At 46.2% G+C, this 13,514-nt stretch overlaps 1 protein-coding gene across 1 annotated transcript in view; it reads right to left on the reverse strand.

The window, feature by feature from the left end:
* The window catches only part of TUB (TUB bipartite transcription factor), a 184,668-nt gene extending 175,823 nt beyond the window's left edge, over positions 1–8,845 (reverse strand). The window contains exon 1 of the mRNA XM_083164653.1: positions 8,563–8,845. Within this exon, the coding sequence (XP_083020779.1) occupies positions 8,563–8,618 (56 nt within the window). The 5' untranslated portion in view covers positions 8,619–8,845. The remainder of the gene's footprint in view (positions 1–8,562) is intronic.
* Positions 8,846–13,514: the final 4,669 nt, after the last annotated feature.

The following is a 13,514-nucleotide window of genomic DNA, read 5'->3' on the forward strand; positions in this document are numbered from 1 at the left end:
CAATGTTCTGCAGATCTCTGGGGATGACAGTAAACATATGTTTAGATAAGTGTATTTTACATATATTAAACCTTTATGGATATAAATCAGTGCAGCTGTTCCGTACGGTCTAACAAATCCTGTTACCAGGATTAAGCCAGAAGCCAGCGACATACCGCCCAGCGTTGCCCCATTGTGTATGTGGAAGTCATTCGGATGCACATGCTAATAGGCAGAGATAGATGTCCCTTTAAATCAGAGCATCTGCACACGCTGGCAACCAGTAACCCTTCAGCTGCCGCAGCGGCCTGTAGTGCATTGTAGAACACCAAGCTGATTTTGTTCAGGACGCCCACTCGGCACTGACAGGGTTATATGGGGGATCTACCTGTTCCAATGGCTGTGCAGGCATCTCCCATACATACAGTACACTATACATACATATACTGCTCGGATAATTATCTCTGGACCATGAAAGAGATGCACAGATTTGGCCACACACAGGACCCCGGATGCAGCTGAGACTCTGACCCCAGAACAGGTCTCGGTGAAAAGTTTGTATTAATGAGACTATATAATGTGGCCTCATGTTGCCAGTCAATCCGCCTAACAGCGCCTATTGCTTTCTTACAGTTCAATTATTTACAGCCTTTACCAAATGAATCATCAGAAAATGCATCAGTGATTCATCCCTCAGTAACTGCAGCCAACCCGCAACCAGCACATACATCATATACTACACATACACTTGTCTGATGCACAGCCAGTGCCCATCACCAGGAATAGGGGACACTGGATCCCATCTATGGACCGGCTTGTACCATTGTAGCTGCCTGTATCACATCCATGGACCACACTGCAGCTGCCTGTATCACATCCATGGACCACACTGTAGCTGCCTGTATCACATCTATGGACCACACTGTAGCTGCCTGTATCACATATATGGACCACACTGTAGCTGCCTGTATCTCATATATGGACCACATTGCAGCTGCCTGTATCACATATATGGACCACACTGTAGCTGCCTGTATCACATCTATGGACCACACTGCAGCTGCCTGTATCACATATATGGACCACACTGTAGCTGCCTGTATCACATCTATGGACCACACTGTAGCTGCCTGTATCACATCTATGGACCACACTGTAGCTGCCTGTATCACGTCTATAGACCACATTGTAGCTGCCTGTATCACATATATGGACCACACTGTAGCTGCCTGTATCACATATATGGACCACATTGTAGCTGCCTGTATCACATATATGGACCACACTGCAGCTGCCTGTATCACATATATGGACCACACTGCAGCTGCCTGTATCACATCCATGGACCACACTGTAGCTGCCTGTATCACATATATGGACCACACTGTAGCTGCCTGTATCACATATATGGACCACACTGTAGCTGCCTGTATCACATCTATGGACCACACTGTAGCTGCCTGTATCACATATATGGACCACACTGTAGCTGCCTGTATCACATCCATGGACCACACTGTAGCTGCCTGTATCACATCTATGGACCACACTGTAGCTGCCTGTATAACATCCATGGACCACACTGTAGCTGCCTGTATCACATATATGGACCACATTGTAGCTGCCTGTATCACATATATGGACCACACTGTAGCTGCCTGTATCACATATATGGACCACACTGTAACTGCCTGTATCACATCTATGGACCACACTGTAGCTGCCTGTATCACGTCTATGGACCACACTGTAGCTGCCTGTATCACATCTATGGACCACACTGTAGCTGCCTGTATCACATATATGGACCACACTGCAGCTGCCTGTATCACATATATGGACCACACTGTAGCTGCCTGTATCACATATATGGACCACATTGTAGCTGCCTGTATCACATATATGGACCACACTGCAGCTGCCTGTATCACATCCATGGACCACACTGTAGCTGCCTGTATCACATCTATGGACCACACTGTAGCTGCCTGTATCACATCCATGGACCACACTGTAGCTGCCTGTATCACATATATGGACCACACTGTAGCTGCCTGTATCACATCTATGGACCACACTGTAGCTGCCTGTATCACATATATGGACCACACTGTAGCTGCCTGTATCACATCTATGGACCACACTGTAGCTGCCTGTATCACATCTATGGACCACACTGTAGCTGCCTGTATCACATATATGGACCACACTGTAGCTGCCTGTATCAAATCTATGGACCACACTGTAGCTGCCTGTATCACATCTATGGACCACACTGTAGCTGCCTGTATCACATCTATGGACCACACTGTAGCTGCCTGTATCACATCTATGGACCACACTGTAGCTGCCTGTATCACATCTATGGACCACACTGTAGCTGCCTGTATCACATCTATGGACCACACTGTAGCTGCCTGTATCAAATCTATGGACCACACTGTAGCTGCCTGTATCACATCTATGGACCACACTGTAGCTGCCTGTATCACATATATGGACCACACTGTAGCTGCCTGTATCACATCTATGGACCACACTGTAGCTGCCTGTATCAAATCTATGGACCACACTGTAGCTGCCTGTATCACATCTATGGACCACACTGTAGCTGCCTGTATCACATATATGGACCACACTATAGCTGCCTGTATCACATCCATGGACCACACTGTAGCTGCCTGTATCACATCTATGGACCACACTGTAGCTGCCTGTATCACATATATGGACCACACTGTAGCTGCCTGTATCATATCTATGGACCACACTGTAGCTGCCTGTATCACATCTATGGGCCACACTGTAGCTGCCTGTATCACATATATGGACCACACTGTAGCTGCCTGTATCACATCTATAGACCACACTGTAGCTGCCTGTATCACATCTATGGACCACATTGTAGCTGCCTGTATCACATCTATGGACCACACTGTAGCTGCCTGTATCACATCTATGGGCCACACTGTAGCTGCCTGTATCACATCTATGGACCACACTGTAGCTGCCTGTATCACATATATGGACCACATTGTAGCTGCCTGTATCACATCTATGGACCACACTGTAGCTGCCTGTATCACATCTATGGACCACACTGTAGCTGCCTGTATCACATATATGGACCACACTGTAGCTGCCTGTATCACATATATGGACCACACTGCAGCTGCCTGTATCACATCAATGGACCACACTGTAGCTGCCTGTATCACATCTATGGACCACACTGTAGCTGCCTGTATCACATCTATAGACCACACTGTAGCTGCCTGTATCACATATATGGACCACACTGTAGCTGCCTGTATCACATCCATGGACCACATTGTAGCTGATAGTATCACCTGTACAGATCACATTGTAGCTGCCTGTATCACATATATGGACCACACTGTAGCTGCCTGTATCACATATATGGACCACACTGTAGCTGCCTGTATCACATCCATGGACCACATTGTAGCTGATAGTATCACCTGTACAGATCACATTGTAGCTGCCTGTATCACATCTATGGACCACACTGTAGCTGCCTGTATCACATCTATGGGCCACACTGTAGCTGCCTGTATCACATCTATGGACCACACTGTAGCTGCCTGTATCACATATATGGACCACACTGTAGCTGCCTGTATCATATCTATGGACCACACTGTAGCTGCCTGTATCACATCTATGGGCCACACTGTAGCTGCCTGTATCACATATATGGACCACACTGTAGCTGCCTGTATCACATCTATAGACCACACTGTAGCTGCCTGTATCACATCTATGGACCACATTGTAGCTGCCTGTATCACATCTATGGACCACACTGTAGCTGCCTGTATCACATCTATGGGCCACACTGTAGCTGCCTGTATCACATCTATGGACCACACTGTAGCTGCCTGTATCACATATATGGACCACACTGTAGCTGCCTGTATCACATCCATGGACAACATTGTAGCTGCCTGTATCACATATATGGACCACACTGTAGCTGCCTGTATCACATATATGGACCACACTGTAGCTGCCTGTATTACATCCATGGACCGCACTGTAGCTGCCTGTATCACATCTATGGACCACACTGTAGCTGCCTGTATCACATCTATGGACCACACTGCAGCTGCCTGTATCACATATATGGACCACACTGTAGCTGCCTGTATCACATCCATGGACCACACTGTAGCTGCCTGTATCACATCTATGGACCACACTGTAGCTGCCTGTATCACATCTATGGACCACACTGTAGCTGCCTGTATCACATATATGGACCACACTGTAGCTGCCTGTATCTCATATATGGACCACACTGCAGCTGCCTGTATCACATCTATGGACCACACTGCAGCTGCCTGTATCACATATATGGACCACACTGCAGCTGCCTGTATCTCATATATGGACCACACTGTAGCTGCCTGTATCACATATATGGACCACACTGCAGCTGCCTGTATCACATATATGGACCACACTGTAGCTGCCTGTATCTCATATACTGTATGGACCACACTGCAGCTGCCTGTATCACATATATGGACCACACTGCAGCTGCCTGTATCACATATATGGACCACACTGCAGCTGCCTGTATCACATCTATGGACCACACTGTAGCTGCCTGTATCAAATCTATGGACCACACTGTAGCTGCCTGTATCACATCTATGGACCACACTGTAGCTGCCTGTATCACATATATGGACCACACTGTAGCTGCCTGTATCACATCTATGGACCACACTGTAGCTGTCTGTATCTCATATATGGACCACACTGTAGCTGCCTGTATCACATATATGGACCACACTGTAGCTGCCTGTATCACATCTATGGACCACACTGTAGTTGCCTGTATCACATATATGGACCACACTGTAGCTGCCTGTATCACATATATGGACCACACTGTAGCTGCCTGTATCACATATATGGACCACACTGTAGCTGCCTGTATCACATATATGGACCACACTGTAGCTGCCTGTATCACATCCATGGACCACACTGTAGCTGCCTGTATCACATCTATGGACCACACTGTAGTTGCCTGTATCACATATATGGACCACACTGTAGCTGCCTGTATCACATATATGGACCACACTGTAGCTGCCTGTATCACATCTATGGACCACACTGTAGCTGCTTGTATCACATATATGGACCACACCGTAGCTGCCTGTATCACATCTATGGACCACACTGTAGCTGCCTGTGTCACATCCATGGACCACACTGTAGCTGCCTGTGTCACGTCTATGGACCACACTGTAGCTGCCTGTGTCACATCTATGGACCACACTGTAGCTGCCTGTATCACGTCTATGGACCACACTGTAGCTGCCTGTATCACATATATGGACCACATTGTAGCTGATAGTATCACCTGTACAGATCACATTGTAGCTGCCTGTATCACATATATGGACCACATTGTAGCTGATAGTATCACCTGTACAGATCACATTGTAGCTGCCTGTATCACATATATGGACCACACTGTAGCTGCCTGTATCACATCCATGGACCACACTGTAGCTGCCTGTATCACATCCATGGACCACACTGTAGCTGCCTGTATCACATCTATGGACCACATTGTAGCTGCCTGTATCACGTCTATGGACCACACTGTAGCTGCCTGTATCACATCTATGGACCACACTGTAGCTGCCTGTATCACATATATGGACCACATTGTAGCTGATAGTATCACCTGTACAGATCACATTGTAGCTGCCTGTATCACATATATGGACCACACTGTAGCTGCCTGTATCACATCCATGGACCACACTGTAGCTGCCTGTATCACATCCATGGACCACACTGTAGCTGCCTGTATCACATCTATGGACCACACTGTAGCTGCCTGTATCACATCTATGGACCACACTGTAGCTGCCTGTATCTCATATACGGACCACACTGTAGCTGCCTGTATCACATCTATGGACCACACTGTAGCTGCCTGTATCACATCTATGGACCACACTGTAGCTGCCTGTATCACATATATGGACCACATTGTAGCTGATAGTATCACCTGTACAGATCACATTGTAGCTGCCTGTATCACATATATGGACCACATTGTAGCTGATAGTATCACCTGTACAGATCACATTGTAGCTGCCTGTATCACATATATGGACCACACTGTAGCTGCCTGTATCACATCCATGGACCACACTGTAGCTGCCTGTATCACATCCATGGACCACACTGTAGCTGCCTGTATCACATCTATGGACCACACTGTAGCTGCCTGTATCACATCTATGGACCACACTGTAGCTGCCTGTATCTCATATATGGACCACACTGTAGCTGCCTGTATCACATCTATGGACCACACTGTAGCTGCCTGTATCACATATATGGACCACACTGCAGCTGCCTGTATCACATCTTTGGACCACACTGTAGCTGCCTGTATCACATCCATGGACCACATTGTAGCTGATAGTATCACCTGTACAGATCTCATTGTAGCTGCCTGTATCACATATATAGACCACACTGTAGCTGCCTGTATCACATATATGGACCACACTGTAGCTGCCTGTATCACATCCATGGACCACACTGCAGCTGCCTGTATCACATCCATGGACTACACTGTAGCTGCCTGTATCACATATATGGACCACACTGTAGCTGCCTGTATCACATATATGGACCACACTGCAGCTGCCTGTATCACATCCATGGACCACACTGCAGCTGCCTGTATCACATCCATGGACTACACTGTAGCTGCCTGTATCACATATATGGACCACACTGCAGCTGCCTGTATCACATATATGGACCACACTGTAGCTGCCTGTATCACATCCATGGACCACACTGCAGCTGCCTGTATCACATATATGGACCACACTGTAGCTGCCTGTATCACATATATGGCACACACTGTAGCTGCCTGTATCACATATATGGACCACACTGTAGCTTCCTGTATCACATCCATGGACCACACTGCAGCTGCCTGTATCACATATATGGACCACACTGTAGCTGCCTGTATCACATCCATGGACCACACTGTAGCTGCCTGTATCACATATATGGACCACACTGTAGCTGCCTGTATCACATATATGGACCACACTGTAGCTGCCTGTATCACATCCATGGACCACACTGCAGCTGCCTGTATCACATATATGGACCACACTGTAGCTGCCTGTATCACATATATGGCCCACACTGTAGCTGCCTGTATCACATATATGGACCACACTGTAGCTTCCTGTATCACATCCATGGACCACACTGCAGCTGCCTGTATCACATCCATGGACCACACCGTAGCTGCCTGTATCACATATATGGACCACACCGCAGCTGCCTGTATCACATCTATGGACCACACTGTAGCTGCCTGTATCACATATATGGACCACATTGTAGCTGCCTGTATCACATATATGGACCACACTGTAGCTGCCTGTATCACATCTATGGACCACACTGCAGCTGCCTGTATCACATATATGGACCACATTGTAGCTGCCTGTATCACATATATGGACCACATTGTAGCTGCCTGTATCACATATATGGACCACACTGTAGCTGCCTGTATCACATCTATGGACCACACTGTAGCTGCCTGTATCACATATATGGACCACACTGTAGCTGCCTGTATCACATCTATGGACCACACTGTAGCTGCCTGTATCACATCTATGGACCACACTGTAGCTGCCTGTATCACATCTATGGACCACACTGTAGCTGCCTGTATCACATCTATGGACCACACTGTAGCTGCCTGTATCACATCCATGGACCACACTGTAGCTGCCTGTATCACATATATGGACCACACTGTAGCTGCCTGTATCACATATATGGACCACACTGTAGCTGCCTGTATCACATCCATGGACCACACTGTAGCTTCCTGTATCACATCCATGGACCACACTGTAGCTGCCTGTATCACATCCATGGACCACACTGTAGCTTCCTGTATCACATCTATGGACCACACTGTAGCTGCCTGTATCACATATATGGACCACACTGTAGCTGCCTGTATCACATCCATGGACCACACTGTAGCTGCCTGTATCACATATATGGACCACATTGTAGCTGCCTGTATCACCTGTACAGATCACATTGTAGCTGCCTGTATCACATCCATGGACCACACTGTAGCTGCCTGTATCACCTGTACAGATCACATTGTAGCTGCCTGTATCACATATATGGACCACATTGTAGCTGATAGTATCACCTGTACAGATCACATTGTAGCTGCCTGTATCACATATATGGACCACACTGCAGCTGCCTGTATCACATCTATGGACCACACTGTAGCTGCCTGTATCACGTCTATGGACCACACTGCAGCTGATAGTATCACCTGTACAGATCACATTGTATCACATTTATTTATCAGGTTGTATCCCATTAGTAGCTGATTGTATCACATTTCTGTATCACATTTGTAGCAGATTCTGTTGCATTAACCCCCTCCAGTGCTGCCCCCCCCCCCCCCCCCCCCCCCCCCCCCCCGCCCATCACATGCAGTCTGCACAGTACCTGTCATAGCTCCACCTGCTGTAACACATGGTCCGGTTACTGCTGACCCCCTCCATCCTCAGGTGATGCTGAGGCTGTGGACCTTCCCTCCTGGGCACTAGGTACCTGCTCTGAGATTGGTTCCTCCAGCCTCCAGTAAGTGGAATCAGTGGAGGCTCGTGTACTTGGGGCTCACAATCTGGAGGACTGTACCATTTACAGAGTGTAAAGAGGGGTGCTGGGCAGCAGTCTCCCCTCCTGTGAGACCCTCAGTGCACCCTGCCTGCTCCAGCACTGGAGCGAGAGGAGGAAATATTGTGTCTGTGTCTGCAGGTCTACTCCTGCCTCACTCTGCTCCCTGAGCTACTGACATCACTCTCCCCAGCCCAATCGGCAAACCCCTGCTCCTTGTGGAACCCTGACTGACACTTCCATCACAGGGTTACACAGACACAGGGCAGCCAATGGCAGAAGCTTCATCAGGTGGCTGGGCTGCTGCAAGCAACCTGCCTGCTGCATATCATTAATTCATTAAGTGGGTGCCTGGTTTACCTTAATGCCTTCTTCTGCTGGAAGACACATTGATTATTACAGTGTTCTGTAAGCTCTCTTACAGCTGCATCCAACAGAGGTACTCCTATTCAACAGAGGTACTCCTATTCAGCAGCTTTCTCAGTCACTTGCCCACTGCGTTTACTCAAGTACATATCTGATGTAAGAGCTCTGGAGATGTGGTTTTATCCTTCGTCAGAATCTTATTTGAATTTAAATAATAATGTTAATGAATGTTAATGCGTGCCAATGAAAGCAATTATTTCCTTGGTGATTATACCCATTGGTAGCTTTACTGCTGTTGCCATGCAGTAGAGGCTTTTTATACACTGGATGCCTGCAGTGAGCACTGTAATTAACGTGCCAGTGAGTACAGGCGTTACAGATGATTGTACAGCCTCACACAGACAGAACTTCCTTCTCTTCCTCTTCGCAGAAATGCCTCTTCCCTTTTCTTTTCACATTATTCCTTCTCTTCCTCAGGCAACATCCTCCTCTTCTAAACGTAACCATCTCCCTCACATTCCTCCCCAAACCTTCTTCCTATTCCCCATGTATTTTTCCCCTTACACATTCCTCCTCATCCTTCTCATATTCATCCATTTCCCACAACTTCCTCCTCTTCTTTATTCTGTACTTCACATTCATGCATTTACTGCATACAGTACAACTTCCTCCGCTCTGCACGTAACTTCCTCCTCTTCCTTATACTTCACATTCACCCAATTCCCTCACAACTTCCTCCGCTTCAGTATATTTCACATTCATCCATTTAGCGCATACAACTTCCTCCTTTTCCTTATACTTCTCACATTCATCCATTTCCCTCACCCAACTTCTTCCTCATCCGTATAATTCTCACATTCATCCATTTAGAGCATACAACTTCCTCCTTTTCCTTATACTTCTCACATTCATCCATTTCCCTCACCCAACTTCTTCCTCTTACGTATAATTCTCACATTCATCCATTTAGAGCATACAACTTCCTCCTCTGCACATACTGTAACTTCCTCCTCTTACTTATAGTTCTCATTCATCCAATTCCCTCACACAACTTCCTCCTCTTACTTATACATCACATTCATCCATTTCCCTCACCCAACTTCTTCCTCATCCGTATAATTCTCACATTCATCCATTTAGAGCATACAACTTCCTCCTTTTCCTTATACTTCTCACATTCATCCATTTCCCTCACCCAACTTCTTCCTCATCCGTATAATTCTCACATTCATCCATTTAGAGCATACAACTTCCTCCTTTTCCTTATACTTCTCACATTCATCCATTTCCCTCACCCAACTTCTTCCTCATCCGTATAATTCTCACATTCATCCATTTAGAGCATACAACTTCCTCCTTTGCACATACTGTAACTTCCTCCTCTTACTTATACATCACATTCATCCATTTCCCTCACAACTTTCTCCTCTTCCTTATACTTAACATTCATCCATTTAGAGCAGTGGTAGCCAACTCCAGTATTCAAGAGCTATCAACAGTTCTAATTTTCCAGACAACCTAGCTGCTGCAAAGGTGCACTCATTACTGACTGACACATTCTAAAAGATCCACAGGTGGAGCTAATTATTTCACTTGTGATTCTGTGAGGAGACATGGAAAACATGCACTGTTGGTAGCTCTCGAGGACTGGAGTTGGCTACCCCAGATTTAGAGCATACAACTTCCGCCTCTCTGCATACTGTAACTTCCTCCTCTTACTTATACTTCTCATTCATCCATTTCCCTCACCCAACTTCCTCCTCTTCCTCAAACTTTCCATATTCACCCATTTCCCTCACACAACTCCATCATCTCTGCACATAACTTATTCTTCTACCTTAGGCATTCCCAACCACGGTCCTCAAGGCACACCAACAGTGCAGGTTTTAGTGATATCCAGACTTCAGCACAGATGGTTTAATCAGAATCCCTCAGATACTAATTAAGTCACCTGTGCTCAAGCCTGGATAGCTACAAAACCTGCACTTTTGGTGTGCCTTGAGGACCGTGGTTGGGAATTCCTGTTCTACCTTATAATTCTCATTTTCTCCGTATTCCCCTGACACAACTTCCTCTTTTTCCTCACATAACTTTATCTTCCTTGCGTTCTTCTCCTTCACATTACTTATTTTCCTCATACTTCATCCAATTCCCTCACAACTTCCCCGTCTTCCTTATACTTCTCATTCATCCATTTAGAGCATACACCTTTCTCCTCTTACTTTTACTCCACATTCATACATTTCCCTCACACAACTTTCTCCTCTTTCTTATAGTTCTCATTCATCCAATTTCCTCAAACAACTTCCTCCACTCTCATAATAACTTCCTCCTCTTTGCACATACTGTAACTTCCTCCTCTTAGACGTCATATTCATCCATTTCCCTCACACATAAATTATTCCTCTTCCTTATACTTCTTACATTCATCCAATTCCCTCACAACTTCCTCCTCTTCCTTATGCTTCTCACATTCACCCATTTTCCTTACACAACTTTCTCCTCTCTGCACATAACTTCCTCCTCTTACGTATACTTCACATTCACCAATTTCCCCTCACAACTATCTCCACTCCCTTAAACTTCTCATTCATCCATTTTCCTCACCCAACTTCCTCCTCTTCCTTAAACTTCTCATTCATCCATTTCCCTCACCCAACTTCCTCCTCTTCCTTAAACTTCTCATTCATCCATTTCCCTCACCCAACTTCCTCCTCTTCCTTAAACTTCTCATTCATCCATTTCCCTCACCCAACTTCCTCCTCTTCCTTAAACTTCTCATTCATCCATTTCCCTCACCCAACTTCCTCCTCTTCCTTATACTTCTCATTCATCCATTTCCCTCACCCAACTTCCTCCTCTTCCTTATACTTCTCTCAATTATCCATTTTCTTCACACAACTTCCTCAGAAACTTTATCTTTCTTACTTTCCTTTACACAACTTATTTTCCTCATGCTTCTTCAATTTTCCTTTTCCCCCTCCTAGAACTTTCTCATTTTTATTGCACTTATAACTATAATATAGCTGTAAGGTGACATCTAATATATGTATTACACAGAATAAGCAGGGAGAGATTATCAATTAGCCACCAGCCTATGGGCTCCACAACACAGGAATACTGTATTAATGTAATGTACCCATTAGCAACTTAAATGACATGCACCGCAGACATTAGATGTACATCAGTATCAGATAGTAGACTGTTGGTAAGTACAATTAGAAAAAGAAAATAATTCAGAAATAATTTGCATGAGAGGGTCCCGGGTATTGACTGACTAGGATCCTCCAAGGGTTTTATCTGTCACAGACGATTACGGTATTATTCCTTTCCTCGTACATTACTTACCGCCCCCTAGCTGCTGGCCAATCAGCACACCTGTCCAATCTCTTCCATGACTGTACAGCACTACAGAATATGCTGGTGATACATAGAAGTGTTCATGTATACAGACAGATAACTCCATCATTTAGGTCTCTGTTAGCAGACAGGCCTCAGCCTGGACAGAGATGCACCGGGGATAAAGGCAAGCCTGCTAGAGGGTCACACTGGCTTCTGACTGGTCAAGGAGGACAACACATCTCATTCCAAGAAATGCTGTTCCCATGGCAACATCCGTACTCGTGATGGGAAACCACCACCATCACAAAATCGCTCCGAGGGGCCAAAATCTGCCCCTCACCCTCACCAACTCCTTGTGTCACTAATTAAGCAGGCTTAAGGCATCATCCCCTCATCCCAGACAGCGGCCACGTCTATTAAACACATCCGTCTCCTCACAACTTACCTCCAGGACACTCGCACACATCGTACATGTGCAATTTCACAGACGCGTGCAAGCCCACGAATCATCTCAGTTATCCCAGCCGATGCTAATTACAGAGGTCTAAACCCTGAAAACTGGGGCCTGATTCAGACCTGTTCGTCTGGCTGCTTATATCCGCTGCGTAGCGGGCAAACCGCCAACCGGCTGAATGCCCGCGCTACACTTCGAGCGGATGCGTACGCTTACACAGCTGCACACAGAGGCAGAATCAATCAATGGTCACTGACACTCACCATCAAATGATTTCCCCTCTCTTCGTTGTGAAAAACCAGGACCTACTTTTCATTTGAACAATTTGGAGACAGCACTGACATCATACACCCACCCCGAGCAGGTACGCCTGCGCTTTCGGTGGGGTATGCCCACCATTTTTGTGGGCATGCCTTTGAAATGTCGGGTGCCCATCCTGAAACGCCCCCTGCCTGTCGATCAGGCAGCGAGCGCCCTGGCGCATGAAAAACGGGTTCTTCCGAATTCACAAATGTCTTAACTTCTCTCAGCAATATGCACTTGGGGCCAGATGTACTAAGCTTCAAAAAGTGATAAAATGGAGCTATAAACAGCCAGCCAATCAGCTCCTAGCTGCCAT

Source organism: Crinia signifera, chromosome 11 (genome assembly GCF_055691185.1).
Source record: "Crinia signifera chromosome 11, ASM5569118v1, whole genome shotgun sequence".
NCBI classification, from domain to species: domain Eukaryota; kingdom Metazoa; phylum Chordata; class Amphibia; order Anura; family Myobatrachidae; genus Crinia; species Crinia signifera.